At 50.9% G+C, this 15,275-nt stretch overlaps 2 protein-coding genes and 1 long non-coding RNA gene across 8 annotated transcripts in view; 2 read left to right on the top strand and 1 right to left on the bottom strand.

Annotated features, from left to right (window-relative positions):
• The window catches only part of LOC310828894 (2-acylglycerol O-acyltransferase 3-like), a 31,887-nt gene extending 30,270 nt beyond the window's left edge, over positions 1–1,617 (top strand). For both annotated transcript variants that reach the window (XM_083706905.1, XM_083706906.1), the window contains exons 7-8: positions 200–402; positions 965–1,617. In XM_083706905.1, coding sequence (XP_083563031.1) covers positions 200–402; positions 965–1,119 — 358 coding nt within the window. In that variant the 3' untranslated portion in view covers positions 1,120–1,617. The remainder of the gene's footprint in view (positions 1–199; positions 403–964) is intronic.
• A 649-nt stretch (positions 1,618–2,266) lies between these two features.
• On the bottom strand, positions 2,267–6,005 carry LOC310829099. Its single transcript, XR_014557133.1, has 2 exons — positions 5,934–6,005; positions 2,267–2,793 (listed from the first exon to the last, which is right to left on the bottom strand). It is a non-coding gene; the product is annotated as an uncharacterized lncRNA (long non-coding RNA).
• Positions 6,006–12,510: 6,505 nt separating this feature from the next.
• LOC310828945 (2-acylglycerol O-acyltransferase 3-like) overlaps positions 12,511–15,275 on the top strand; it is a 56,754-nt gene continuing 53,989 nt past the window's right edge. For 2 of the 5 annotated variants that reach the window (XR_014557118.1, XM_083707053.1), the window contains exons 1-2: positions 12,516–13,004; positions 14,202–14,309. Coding sequence is in view for 4 of the 5 variants with exons in the window: in XM_083707053.1 (XP_083563179.1) it covers positions 12,938–13,004; positions 14,202–14,309 (175 nt within the window). In the remaining variant the exon portion in view is untranslated. Of the gene's footprint in view, positions 13,005–14,201; positions 14,310–15,275 lie in introns of all 5 variants that reach the window. The other 3 variants (XM_083707054.1, XM_083707055.1, XM_083707056.1) reach the window with 3 other exon arrangements.

The raw sequence follows: 15,275 nt of genomic DNA, 5'->3' as shown, positions 1-15,275 counted from the left end.
CAGAGCATAACAGATAGCAAGTGTGTGTGTAGGAATCAGAGGCATGCAGAAAAACCCTCGTACGCAGCTCCTCCTAATCTAAGAAGCGATTTATTGTACAGCAGCAAAATAAATCAATGACCTGGGAGAGCGCACCGACATGCTGTCTCTCCCTCTCTCAAAACAGAAAGTAAGTTCTTCCTCCTCTTCCTCCTCGCAGGGCTGACCTGGTGCCCGTTTACACCTTTGGGGAGAATGACATTTTCCAACTGATCCGGTTCCCTGAGGGCAGCTTCGCTCGCCGCTTCCAGCTCGGTTTCAAGCAGCTGATCGGCTTCGCCCCTTGTCTCTTCAGCGGGAGGGGCCTCTTCTCCAGCACCTCTTGGGGGCTCCTGCCCATGGCTGCCCCCCTCACGGTGGTGGGTAAGGACCCACAAGGCTCCTCTTTCCTTCCTTAGCCTTCGCCCTGCACCCCAAAATCCCAACTCACCAACCTGATTGCAAAGAGCCACAAACTCTTCAGCATCGTATAAAACAGCAGTGCATCTCCCTTTCGCCCTTAGAACTGAATCGGAGACCTGTGGAGTTGAATGGTACCCCCAAGGGTCATCTACTCCAACCCCTCTGCAATGCAGAAATCAAACGAGCCGCCTCATTTTATGGGGCTTGCTATGGAGGGAGCTACCATTGTGTGCGTGCGTGCGTCCACCCGTCCACCCACCCACCCACCCACCCACCCACCCACCCACCGATTTCCTCCTCCCCTTCCTTGGAGGTTTATAAGCAGAGGTTGGCTGGCCATTAATCAAGGGGTTGGGCTAAATGACCCTTGGGGTCCCCTCCATTCCTGCACCTAAGCCACCCCTGAAACCCAAGCACAGGGTGCAAAGCTGCTGGGGGGGTGGGGAGGCCCTGGCTGCCATGGGGTGGGGGCGAGGGGCAGAGCAGACTCCCCAACTGTCCACACTTCTTCTCCTTCCTGCAGTGGGGAAGCCTATTCCGGTCCCGCTCCGCCCGTGCCCCACTGAGGACGAGGTGAACAGCTTCCACGCTCTCTACGTCAAGGCCCTGAAGGAGCTCTTCAACGCCCATAAAGAATCCTGCGGCCTCCCGGCCTCCCAGCAGCTCCTCGTTACCTAGAGGGACCCAGACTTGACCCGAAGCAGCATCAGGGGACGCAGGGTTGTGAGGGGGGGAGACACGCGGGAGTCTTTGTTCCTCCCATCCCTGTCTGTATGCACCGTTTCCAATAAAAGGCGCCGTGCCTGATGCCTGATCTTGGGTCCTTGGTGCCCGAACCCCCTTCTTGTGCTTGCCTGCGGAGCCCAAGGCTGGTTGTCTCATTCACACGTGCATTATTAACCTGAGGTTTGCAGAGCCCGGCAGCGAGAAAAGCAGGTCGTGGCCCTGTTAGAATACCTGCTCCATGACTGCCGTAATGGGATTGTTGTCTTTTACATGACGGTGTATGTTTTGACTCCACAGAGTGGGAAGTGACGGAGACAGGATGTTTGTGTTCCGTGAAGTGGGACTATTGTCCTTTGTTCTTCCTCTTTGCTGTCTGATGCTGGAGAGAGAGGGAGCCATGTTGCAGTGCTCCGTGTGTGTTTATATGTAAATAAAGTAGATTAGCCAAAATGCTGAGTTCTGTTACGCATGATGTGCATACTGTGCAGATCCCTAAGTGTGCCGGTGTCGGATCTGTGGTGCAAGTTTGAGTGGGCTGCCCACTTGCCCCTCAGGTGAGTGGTCAGGAACTTGTCTGCCTGCAAGAGAAAAGATCATTCGGACATGCAGGCCCAACTCTTACTTGGAAAATGGGGGCCCTGCTCTTATGGTCCAGGAAAAAGAGGGAGGGGAAGCAGGGCTTGGGGATCTGTTTGCCTGAGTGGCTCGAGGACCCTTCTCTGACTGCAGGAGCAACTCAGGACATGCCCGTTTCGGGTGGAGGCAGGGCGGGGGGGGGGTGCCAGGAGTCTCAGGCCAAAAGGGATGGGAGAGAGTGCCTGCGGTTCAGCATCCCCCTTTGCCCACCCATCGTGTGCACTCTGTGCATGCCCCAAGGCAACCCCCAGTTTGCACCCTGGTTTTGAGTGGAAATCTGGGTACTGTTATCCCCCGAGGTCCTCGTGCAGGTCAGAGAAATAAATGCCAGCAAAAAGCGGCTGTTCAGCCCCATCGTCCTTTCCTGGTTACCAAGGTGACTTGAAATCTGGGTACCCCTGGTTGCAGTACCCCCCGCGAGGCCCTTTCCCCAGTCAGGATAAATCAAGAGACCGCAGCCAGGTATAGGAAAGCGAGAAGCAGCTATTAAGCCTTGTCTTTATTGTTGCGATAAGCTTTCAACCTCTAAGCCCGGAAAGAATAAGCCCCAAACAAAGGCATATAACTCCTTTTAGAAGTTACATTTCCCCTCCACAATTCATTTCAGAGAAGCTTCATTCAAACTTCATGCCCTGCCATAAAACAGGTGGAGTGACAGACAGACCTTTGAGTCCATGACCTGTCAGCTGTCAGTCAAGCTGTCAGTGTATTGCCTGCCTTTTCCTCTCAGAGCAAATATTTTACGTTCCTTTTGGCATTACAGTTATGTCGGCTCAGTTCTGCTCATCCACTCTCTTGTGCCAATATGGTGAGTATACAGTATTATTTTTCTGTCTGTCCTTTATCAGGTCAGGTGGCCCATTGACAGCTGAGGGGAAAAGGTCCGAGTTGGTGCTCTTCTGCTTCTGGGATCATGGCCACCCCTGCTCTGCCCATCACTGCGGCTCAGAAACACTTTATTTATGCTCATGTATTTCTTGTTTTACCCTCCTGTACAAAATAAAACAGTTTGTTTGGATATTTACAGTGTTTTTCCATCGCTTTCCATTCATACAACAGGGTTTTATTGACTTAATTGATGATTTCCACAAACCTGGGAAGGCTCAGTCGGTAGAGAACGACGTTAAATAAGTTGGAGTTCTTGTTATTAAATATACCAAGAAAAAAGCACACCAAGAACTCTGGCCAATATAAGTTTCAGTAGTGAGAGTGGTCCCTACTCGCAAATCAATAGTCAATTGTAACCAAAACTAATCCATTCAAAAGTAAGTATTCTGACAAGGATTACAAACTCAAATAGAGATTACAAACTGAAACAAAGATTACAAATTCATAAGGATATGTATAATACAATGATTCGTTACAGTATTAGAGATAAGAGTTCATGAGTAGAGAAAAGTTCACGTTAGTCCATAGTCAAATTTGACGTGAAGATCTGAGTTTCAATCATTGAGCAGAAGTCAGAAGACAATTATGGATCAGAGACCAGGACAGGACCCTCTTTCGACATATTCATCTTCATCAGCTAATTTTTAACGGGTCGCCTAAGTTTGAAGAATTCGTGTAAATATATCCTGTCATTTTCTACGTTTCTCAGAGCTAACAACTCAGTGTGGGTAGATTAAGATAGATAGATAGATAGATTCTTTATTGTCATTACACAAGTGCAACATTGCACAAGTGCAACGAAATTGGATGCCATCCCTTAAAAACAACAAAAACAAAACAACAACAACCAAACAAACCACATTCCAGCCACACCCACACCCACACCCACCAAACTCCCAGGTCACACTATCGAGTTACTGCATTTAAGAAGGCCACAGCTCTTGGATAGAAACTATTTTTCAGTCTATTTGTCCTTGACTTGATGTTTCTGTATCTCCTGCCAGAAGGCAGTAGTACAAACAGACTGTGTCCCGGGTGAGATGCATCCTGCAGGATATTGTTTGCTTTCCTAAGACAACGGGAACCGTACAGTTCTTCCAAAGATGGGAGGGGATGACCAATAATCCTTTGGGCTGTGGTTATGACCTTCTTAACGTGTATCTTGAGCTTTTCTGTAAACCAAACGATTCCCGTGTTGCACCGGGTTGGACTAGATCAGCATTTTTCAACCTTAGGCTCCCAGATGATTCTGGACTAAAACTCCCATCACCTGTAGCCATTGGCTAAGCTGGCTGGGGATGATGGGAGTTGTAGTCCAACTGCTTCTAGGAAGCCAAGGTTGAAGAACACTGGACTAGATGACCCTCGTGGTCCCCTCCACATCTACAGTTCTATGATTTCATGGTTCCGTTTTAAGCCCTGCTGTTTGATGGGTGAGATGTTGACCTGCTCTTTGCAGAGGGTTTTTCTGAGCGCTGCAGCGTTTGCCTGATGTTTACGCAGCTCTTCTTATAAAGGCCATTGTCCATTAAGGGGATTTGAAGTTTAAGGGGCTCCCAACGCTGTTTCTGATTGGGCATCTGTCAAACGAAGTGGCGCCTGATTGGTCAGTTTTCAGGTTACAAGGGAAATGGAGGTTTCTCGCCTTATTTTGGCACAATGTTGTGAATTCACCTGTCTATGTATTGTTGCAGGAATTTATGTATAGGTGTGTGGGGGGGTGTTGCCCCTCCAGCAGATATCATGCACATGCAGCCCACTACCAAAAACAGCACAATCACTTTTGTGACTTGTCCCCACAAAACACTCCATCACAGTTTCTTCCTGTCTATTCAAAGGGCCTTTGCTGCACGATACCAAATGTAACAATTCACTGATCAATGAATTTCCGGAGGAAAGGCTTGGCAGAGTGATTTGACAGGATTAGGGTCTTGACACCTTACTTGAGGGATTATGGAGGACAGGGGAGGAGTGATAGAGTCCTAGAGAAATTGAGCAAATTGGCACGTTGATTTTCTTTGGATTTTATAGATTTTAGTCCCTTTTGACATTGACAATTGGGAATAAATGGATATAATGTAGCGAAGAAGAAGGTGAAGAAGACATGCCCCCCCCTCCGTAACACACTTCATCACAGTTTCTTCCGATCTGTTCAAAGGGCCTTTGCTGCATGATACCAAATGTAAGAATTCACTGATAAATGGATCTATGCACTGGCTCACTGGGAAAACTTCAGAAATTCATCTAGACCTGTGAGCTCAGCTCCTCAGCAGCCCCTCTGCCTGAGTGATAATCCCTGACATCCTGATACCTGAGGGCCAGACAAGGAGCCATTCCAGAAAGAACAAACCCAGATAAAGACAAAAGGGTGGGATTCACTCGGCTGGGAAACAGGGAAATGTAAATATCTCTTTTGTTCCACTTGGTGGGTGTTTGGTGGAGGGCAAGGGGAACCATGGGGCAGGGTCCAGGATGCTCAGATCACTGCCACCCGACCTCCCCTTTCATGATGTAACCCTGATGTATGAGTGATGTAGTTTGGGGGGGGGTGTAACATGGGGATTAGCAGCTAATAAAAGTTTGGGTTCTCTTTTGTTCGGGGCTTCCATCTTGTTCCACCTGGTGGCAGGTGGGAGTCCTGTCATGAAAGCCTTCAATCAAGACCAAGCCGACTGGCTTCTGTTTTGCTCTGGTCTTCCTGGCTGGGGTCCTTGTTTCTTGTCCAAGGGAGACCTCAGATTTCTCCATTCACAATAACTCACTGTGTCCCTTTGCAAAGCACCCAGGCTCCCCGTTGCTCGCCTGCCTGCCCCGTCCAGCCCAGCCCAGCCCACAGCGCCCCCTCGCGAGGCCACGCCGCCATTGCCGGCCTCCGCGGCCCCACGAAGGCCACGCGTTCTCGCGAGAGGACGGGCTCCCTCAGGGGCCGGCGAGGCCTCTCACGCGCCCGCCTCGCTCAGTTACAAGGGCGCGCAGCGGGGCCTGGACTTCCCCCGCCGGGCTTCTCTCTTTCTCCTACCTCGGCGTCACGGCGCTTCTCCGCCCCCCGAGGCCTTCGAAGGAAGCGCTTTCTTCCCATCTCCGCGGAGGGGGGCATTCTTCCGAGGGAGAGACGAGCCGGCGGAGGCTGTGGGGATCCGGCTCCCTTCGCTCCCCCTCCAGGCCCGCGCCTGCCCTCCTCTCCGGCCAGCCGCCTCACATATCAGCCCCATCTCTCTCCCCCCCCCCCCGGCCTTACTCACTTGGTTCGCTCCGCTCTTCCCGCGCTTTTCTGCCCTCAGCCTCTCTCCCAACCGCCGCTTCCCTCGCGCGCGCCGAGAGCGGATAAGAGGGACGTCCTTCCGCTTCCGGCCGCTTCTTATAGCCTCAGCTCCGGGCTGTACCATTGCTGCTGGTGTGTGAGGGGGAGAGAGAGAGAGAAGACCAGGCCAGACCGCGCCATTCCTTGATTTCCTCAGGAAACCGTCGTAGCCCAGAGAGGCTTCAAAGGCCTGGCATAGATACCGAAGGCGCACTCGGGTCCCTTGTCGAAACAGGAGGACGTGGAATGTACCAACTGTGCTTCTCCCCCCCCTTCCTTCCTCTTGGCGCTGCTCTCATTCAAAGGGTTGCTGGACCCTAGAGCTAGCAGGGCAGAGGAGCGCGGCAAGATGCACGTGGGGATGCTGCGGGATAGATTCCTCTCTCCCGCTGCACAACACCTGGAAGGGTTAATGATCACATTTTGGTCACTTTCTGTTTATTTGGTGATTTAAGCAGATTCCCTGCCTGGACCACAGAGGATGAAAGGCTTCAGTTCCTGCAGATGTGCATGCTCTGTTTTATTTTAAGATGCTCCTTAACACACCAAACTGTGTCTTGAGTTTCTGCAGCGCTGTTGCCTTTCTTTGCCATCGACCGTCCTAAATCAAGAAAATGAAATACTGTAGCTTAGGTATAGACAAGACAAACAAGTTGCTGTGTGATGCTATAGAACTACAGGTTACACTGGATCTTGTGTAGTAGTAGTAGTAATAATAATAATAATAATCATTGAGACGGCTAGAGCGCCGGTGGCGGATAACTCATTCCGAATCTGACCGGACACAGGTTAGAGCTCAACGTTGAGCCTACCAAGTGGCAATGGCGACGGCGAAGAGGGCCTTCTTCGCCGCCTCCATTGCATCTGCAGAAAACAGCAGCAGGAGACTTTTTCAGGTGGTTCACAATTTAGCGGAACCACCTGCAACATCGGGGCCCAGTACGGGCCACACGATCTCCTGCAATGATTTTGCAAAGTTTTTTGCAGATAAAATCGCTCAGATTCGGGAAGAAGTAGACTCCACCGTGGGAGCAGGGCCAGGGCGGGAGAGTGCTAGAGTTCTGTCTAGTCAAGTTGAGTGGGATCAATTCCAATCTGTTACCTCCGAGGATGTGGACAGGCTGCTTGGACGAGTGAAACCAACCACCTGTCTCCTGGATCCTTGCCCATCCTGGCTTATAAAAGCTAGCCGGGAAGGACTGGGCGATGGGCTTCGTGGGGTGGTGAATGCTTCCCTCCGTGAGGGAGCCTTCCCAGACCCACTGAAAGAGGCGGTTATTAAACCGCTTCTTAAAAAACCATCTTTAGATGCGGCCACAATGGCCAATTATCGCCCAGTCTCAAACCTTCCATTCTTGGGCAAGGTGATTGAGTGAGCGGTTGCTGAACAACTCCAGGCACGCCTGGAAGAAGTGGACCATTTGGATCCCTTCCAGTCGGGATTCAGGCCTCATCATGGGACTGAAACTGCCTTGGTCGCACTGGTTGATGATCTCCGGCGGGCTAGGGACAAAGGTGAGAGCTGTTTCCTAGTTCTGCTGGATCTCTCAGCTGCGTTTGACACCATCGACCATAACATCCTTCTGGACCGTCTGGAGGGGCTGGGAGCTGGGGGCACTGTCATACAGTGGTTCCGCTCCTTCCTCCTGGGCCGTGTTCAGAAAGTGGTGGTGGGGAATGAGTGTTCAGACCCCTGGGCTCTCACTTGTGGGGTCCCTCAGGGTTCTGTCCTCTCCCCCATGCTTTTCAACATTTACATGCAGCCGCTGGGAGAGATCATCAGGAGGTTTGGGCAGGGTGTTCATCAGTATGCGGATGATACCCAGCTCTACCTCTCTTTTAAATCAAAACCAGTGAAGGCGGTGAAGGTCCTGTGTGAGTGTCTGGAGGCGGTTGGAGGATGGATGGCGGCTAACAGATTGAAGTTGAATCCTGACAAGATTCAACTCATACTGCCTGGAGCTAATTAGGAGCTGCAGTCCCAACAACATAAACGCAGAAGGCCAAAGTTTACCCCCCCCCCCCCCGCTCTAAGCAAGGACCTCAAGAGTAACTTCTTAAAAGCAAGTGGAAGTTTCCTGGGAACTTTGTCAAAGTTGTTTTTTTCAGGTGCTGTTTCAGTCTGGAAGGGACGCGGCAAGCTCACATCAAAAAGCTGCTCCAACATGAGATTTTGAAACCTTGCCAGTCACAATGGAACACCCAGTTGCTCCTGAAAGAACTAGACTTGCGCCACTCTTTCAGGGGAGGGTATTTGTGTGGGACATTCAATCAGGGAATTATGCCTCAGCCCGATTCGTTATCTAGCCACCTGGTAGAGAATTACCTAAAGCCTCCCCCTGGCCCAAATACCTACTAGGTAATAGATAAATAGATCCCTGAGCCCAGGTGGTGAGGATAGGGCTGTGGGTGACTATGGCTTTGGCCATGGTGGTATTTTTACTGCCTCTGGCCGTCAGCGTGCCCACACCCCTTCAGGTGACCAAGCAGCTAATGCGGGAGTGGGGTGCCCACAACACGAATAATAAACGGCTGCAAATGGCTGAAATGGGGGCTTATTCTGCAAACCGAACCAATTGCACGGTCTGCACTCTGGGACCTACAAATGCTTTGGGAGGAATGCCCCTCCTCCCTGTGCCTTGGAATGAGTCCTCAGTTACGGCCCCAATTTTTGGCTTCCGCCCTCTGGGAAACAATTCCTTTGATGGAACCATTCTATCCCTTTCCAGGTTCACTGAATTCCTGGATGGCTCTGTGTGAACCAGTCTGAGGGCGCCAGTAACAATCTGACGTATGTGGGGGCCTCCCGTTGTAATCGCACCTTCCCAGCCCAGACAACCGTGACTGAGTCCACACTAGGAACTCTTTCTGGCTGTAATCTAACTGCATGCCTAACGCACTTGGCAAGGGCTTCAGGAGGGGGAGGTGGTGTCTCTGCTCAAGGACATGATGTGTATTGGGTGTGTGGAAAGCTGGCTTATCATCTCCATACCATCCCTTTGGGAGGGATGCTTTCCAGCCTCTTTAATTCCTCCCATGTTGATTTATGAGCCGATTGCTACTGCACCCCGTCGGAGGAGACGCTCGGTTGACCTAGTAGTAGTTGCAGGAGGCAGCTCCCAAAATTGGGGCAAGGATCAGTGGCCTCCAGAAAGGATAGTGGCCCATTATGATCCGGCCTCATGGAATCGGGGAGAGAAAATCACAGGAGCAAGGGGGCCAATTTATAATTTAAACCGCATAATAAGACTCCAAGCGGTAGTAGAGATTGTCGCCAATGCCACGGCCACAGCCCTCCGGTTAATCGCCACCCAGTCCTTCAGCTCTGCTTAGGGCTGGACTTTCTCCTGGCGTGACAGGGCGGGTTTTGTGTTGCGTTAAATGTGACAGAAGGGGCCTGTTGCTTTAACATCTCTGACCATGGCGAAGCTAATCAAAATTTGGCAGCAGAAATTGAAAAAGTGGCCCATGTCCCTGTCCCTACTTGGAACGGATGGGACATGTCCTGGTGGACTGATTGGCTTCCGAACCTAGAGGACTTTTGATGATGTCACTAGGCCCATTGATAATTTTGCTTCTTTTCTGCTCCTGTGTGCCTTACTTATTGCAATGCTTGCAAAATATGATGCATAAAATGGTGTCACGAATGGTTCGGCCCCAGACTATAGCACTAGCTCGAGAATATCAGCCAGTGCCTCCTTGGGACGGAAGGCTGTCCAAAATAAAGGGGGGGGGAATGAAGGGACAGGATACCCAAATCCTGACTGTGATGTCACCCCAATTAGTGTGTAGTCACCCCAACTAGGCCTCAAGACTTCCCAAATTCTTTCTTTGGGGATGCAAACCTAAAATGCATTAGCTCTGCTGTATAACACAAAGCATAACACAAAGTAGCTGAAAGGAACAAAGCTTTCTCCTCTTCTCAGGAAAAGATGACCTAGCCGCCAGCAGCACATCCACCTGACCAGCCTTCTCGCAACTTTCTTGGCTCGCTGACGGGAGCAATGCACACCCAACCCGTGGGAAAGGGCTCAAAGGCTACAACCCAATGCAATAATCCTGAGGATCCATGTGGAACTGTGCTTTGTAACCACGTTTTTGCCGCATTGCGGCCACACAAAACAGTGGGTGCGTGATTTGTTTGGTGCAGGCTGTAGCCATGGACATGCTGTGTGATCTGGTGGTGAATTTGGGGTGACCCAATGCTAAAATCCTGAGGATCCATGGGCTTTTACCTCCTCCCTCCCAGGCAGCCTCCTTTATATCTAGCCTCCCTCATCTCACTCCCGATTGCTTGCCGATCAGCGGCTTTGTTTCTATACCCCCTTCCCTCTTTCAATAAAAGAAGCATGATCTGCTTTTTGCCCCTGTGAAATTTGGCTCCAGGGACCACGCATTCGCTCCATAAGACTCACAGACATTTCCCCTTACTTTTTAGGAAGAAAGGTGTTATGTACAGTATTGAGGTTCTCACCCTGGGCCAGCAGGGGGACATTGTAGATAGTTATGCAAATGAAGGATTGAAAGTGATATTCAGTGATTGGACACTGTAGTCTTAGAAAGTTGCTACAGTAACGTCGTACTGGAGCTCTATATAAGCAGGCTGACTGAGCTCCTCAGTTCTGTTCTGTTCTGGCCTCTGAATAAACAAGAGCTGTTTGAAGAATTTGTCGTCTGATATGTTCACCCACAACTTAACAAAAAAAGTGCGTCTTATGGAGCGAAAAATACGATAGGTGGAAATCAGTCTTCCCCCTCTCCTCCTCCTCCCTCTTCCTTAAAAACCCTGCTCTTCCTGTCTGGGTCTCTTTCCTCTCTCTCCCCACCCCCAGCCAACCCACCTCCCCATTCCTGGGTTATGGGTTTGAGCCCATGCTGGGCCAATCCGCAATGCGGGATTCGTCGGAAGAATCAGGAGCCAGGAAGAATCAAATTTCAATAAAGAATGGGGAGAGTTTAAAATGCATTTGAAAAAAAAAAATTGTAAACAACAACATTCCCTCCTAGGTTTGACAGAAAACGTGTAGTAAAAATTCGAATCATGGATTGGAGTAAGGACTTATAATAACTGGAGTCAGGGAGGAGATGTAGAACAAAAATTGTAACCTAAGGATCCACAAGGGGGGGGGGAGTCAAAGAAATATGATGTTTGTATTTTGATTCTTTGTAAAATTGAAAATGAAAAAGAGGAACCTTTGGCCCAGCATGGGCTCGAACCCGCGACCTCGAGATTAAGAGTTTCCTGCCATACCCTCCAAGTGTCTTGATTTTCCAGGGACAGTCCCAGAATTCCGAAGGCCCTCCTATGGGGCGAATGCAGGCTTTCGCTGAAGCCTGGAGAGCGAGAGGCATCGGTGCGCAAGGCTTGCGGATAGCAGCCTGTTCTGGGGGCTGGGCCCCCGCCCCGCGGCCGGGGGGGGGAGAAATATATTTTTTAAATTCATTTCCCAACCCCCCCCCCCCGAGGTGCGTCCTATGGGCCAGTGCTCCCTATAGGGCGAAAAATACAGTACGTCTTATACAACCAAAAATAATATTGGGCTCCGATACATCAATATAGAAAGGGATGATCTACAAGGACGTGTTGCTGGAGGTGCCAAAACGAGAATACGCCTCTTTGAAGCCTCTCCTTATGCAATGTCTGATGCTTACAGATTTCTGGAGGAAAGTATTTGGATATATAAATGCTAATTTGTAGAGAGGCTGCCCTGCCCTGAGGCAGGAAGCAATGTCATTACCAGGAAAGGTTTGCGTAAGTTTTAATTCTGCCCCCCCCCCCCCCAGGTCAGGTCAGCTTGGACCTCACTGCCCTGCCTGGCAGGAGACGGAGGAGGAGGAGGAGGGGGGGGCAACCTTTGAACTGCACCCAACACCCCCACCCACTTCAGAAACCCTGGTGATTTCTCACCCTGTCTTTCCTCCAGGGGCACCTAAAGGCCATCAGGAAGAGCTGTGCTTGGTCCCTTTGAAAGGGAGGCAGCTGCAGCTGCGGATCCTCAGAGCACTCTTCACCTGCTCAGAGGCACTCTTTCTTCCCTAGAGCTAGTGCCACCAAAGCTGCGATTCCTGCCTTGCAAGGGGTTGGGCTGGATGACCCCTGGGGGTCCCTTCCAACTATACCGCTTTATGGTTCCACCATAAGTCCCACTGATTTTGAAATGCATCTGTTGTTTTGAAAACGGTTCGTCCCTGCTTTTTATTGCATTTTATGCTGCTCTGAGCCCAGCTTTGGCTGGGGAGGGTGGGAAATAATTAAAATGTGATGATGATTATTATTATCTCCTAAAGCGCAGCTTCCTCCTTGGTTTGGAGAAGGGAGGCAGGCAGATGGGGCAATGGATCCTGGCAACCCAACCTTTGTCTTGTGGACCAAGAGGGCGGGGCGGCCCTGGGATGAGGGCCAAGGGGAGGGAGCCGAGGGCTAGGCAGGGCCAGGTGTCAAAAGAAAAGAATCTGAAGGTCCTCTGGGCACGCCCGGTTTGGGAGCCAATGGGCTTGACCTTTTTAAGGTCAGGAATGAAATGACGCACCTTGTCTCCTTTCGGAAGAGGAGAGCTCAGCCAGGTCCCCTTTGCCTCACCTGGGTGACAGCAGCATCCTTATTGCCGACTCACCTAGCTATCAAAGTGCAGGTGGCAGAGAGACAGACGGGTGCCTTGCAGCCGCGGATAGGACAACATCTTCTCCTGGACCAGTGAGCCTCTTTCCTCCTCCTCCTCCTCCTCCTGCCCCACATGCTGCCCCCTTCCTGAGGGCACGGCTGAAGGGGAGCAGCTGGGCTTTGGGGTGCAGGTCAGAGGCCACCTGTGCTGAACACACCTGCGTCTTCTCCCTTCTGCCAAGGCAGGGGCCCCTCCTGGCTGCAATCCTGCTGCACATCCCCCCCAACCCCCCCCCTTGTGGATTTTCTCCCCAGGATCTCTTTCTGAGACCCAGGGTCAGAAGATGGCTCTGAAGAAACACCTGGAGGCTCTTAGCGTCTTCCAGTGGGTCCTCACCTTCCTCTTCTTTGGTAAGTTGGGAGCTGGGTGGGTGGGAGGGAGGGGCAGGGGGTGCTCAGGGAAGAGGGGCAGCTTGGCCTCCCCCTCTTCCTGGGGCCATGGCCCTTGGGAGGTCCTCTGGCAGGCCAGGCCCCTGTAATAAAAGGAAAACTGCCCTTTTCCCATTATGGGGGACACAAGAGAGTCCTTTGCAGGTTCTCCATCGGTGGGAGAAAAGAACAGAGGCCAAGCAGAGAATATTGAGAAGCAAAGCAGCTAGTCTGATCTTTATTGAACTGTTGCAACGGGGTGCTCCCCTCTCACGCAGGAAAGGAGGAGGACCCCGAACCAAGGTGTGCCCACCGTCATATAGACATTTTAAATTGGCCGCCCTGGAGTCCAAGACCACCCCCAGAAACTTCATACCTACATCACAGAAGGGGTGTAGCTCAAGACCCCCCCCCCGATACATCATGCCTACATCACAGAAAGGGCGGTCTACAAGAGAAATCTGAGTGCGTTGTTTATTTCCTGTCTGGCAGGTTACCTGTTAATGCTCACTTGATTGGATACCCTGGGGAGCCTGGCCAGTCTTTTGTAATGACAAATACTGAGTTCCTGAGCCAGGTCACGGGCTCACCCTATTCACACACAGACATACCCTTAAGACAGGATTTGTGAAGGAAAAGGCAATGGGGAGGCTTTTCCATTTTCCGTTGACCTTGCAGAGAAATCGTTTGGTCAGTTTGGGGGTTAAAATGGTTCCAGGGCAGTTTTCCTGTGCTGCTTCAGACATGTGGTTTATATATTTATGTACGTGTTTGCTTGGTACATTTATAAACATTTATTATATATATATATATATAAGACCTTAATTTTTTTATTTCACACCCTCCCCCAAAAGCCAACCCCCCTCTTCTTTCCAAAGCAGCTTTGGGCCAGGTGAGTCTGGACTAGGGAGTCAGCACCGCAGGGGGTTGGGCTAGATGACCCTGGGGTGCCGCTTCCAACCTAAAATGTTCTTCTGGGTTTAGGGGGGCTTCAGATCACATCCTCGGGGGTCCCGTGAAATTGGGGTTGGGGTCCCAGGCAGGGCTTTGTAATATTGGTTTGTTTTTTTTAAAAAAATATTTATTTGGTTTTTCAAATCAGAATTTGGCAATCACATATCCAGCATCCAACATAAAAACAAGATTCCACAGAATCTCCTTCCCTCCCCCCCCCCCCAGGTCCCTTCTTCTCCGTTCTCCTGGTCTACCTGCTGTTCACCTCCTTCTGGCCTATCAGCGTTCTGTATTTCGCCTGGTGGATCTTCGACTGGGATACGCCAGAGAGAGGTGAGTTCGATTCTCTCCAACCAGGGCCAGATTTGGGTCCTTTATATGTCCAGCTGTCCTTTGTCCACAACAATTTGTCATTGTTTTTTGAGTTGAATATATGCTTTAAGGTAATTGACGGACATAATAGGTATCTAAAGCCATGCAACCAGTCTATGCAGATCGTAAGGTAAAGGTCAAGGGACCCCTGACCATTAGGTCCAGTTGTCACCAACTCTGGGGTTGCGGTGCTCATCTCGCTTTATTGGCTGAGGGAGCCATTGTACAGCTTCCAGGTCATGTGGCCAGCATGACTAAGCCGCTTCTGGCGAACCAGAGCAGCACACGGAAACGCTGTTCACCTTCCCGCCGGAGTGGTACCTATTTATCTACTTGCCCTTTGACGTGCTTTTGAACTGCTAGGTTGGCAGGAGCAGGGACTGAGCAACAGGAGCTCACCCCGTCATCGCGGGGATTCGATCCGCCAACCTTCTGATCGGCAAGTCCGAGTCTCTGTGGTTTAACCCACAGCGCCACCCGCGTCCCAGATGCAGATCGTAGGTACCCTATATATAGAAATGAGCAAACCAGGGATAATTAAGGGAACAGGCTAGCAGGCGGGGCCCATGACTTACATCACAGGAGCCGACACAACACAAAACACTGTTCCTGTAGGTAGGTTTTATTTTATTTGTTCTTTATCTTATATTTCGGATATGTGCATCCAGGTTTTTTTCCTTTAATTTTTTTGGGGCCCCCCAAGGGACTGGGGCACTAAACTATAGCCTGTTTAGCTTATAGGTAAATCCAGCACTGCCCCCAACCCTACCTAGAGGTCAGGTGAAAGGTGCCCCTCCTTGTCTGAGAAGGGTGCTGAGCCCCACACCCAGACCCACACAGCTGGAGCTGCTGCCTCGCCCTGCCCCTCCTCCTCCAGCTCACCCCCTTCCACTGGGGCAGCGTGCGACCATCCCAAACCTGTTTCCG

Source organism: Podarcis gaigeae (genome assembly GCF_964106915.1).
Source record: "Podarcis gaigeae genome assembly, chromosome: 13".
NCBI lineage: Eukaryota > Metazoa > Chordata > Lepidosauria > Squamata > Lacertidae > Podarcis > Podarcis gaigeae.
Note: the sequence above shows the minus strand (reverse complement) of the source record. Positions and strands in the feature narration are given on the sequence as shown.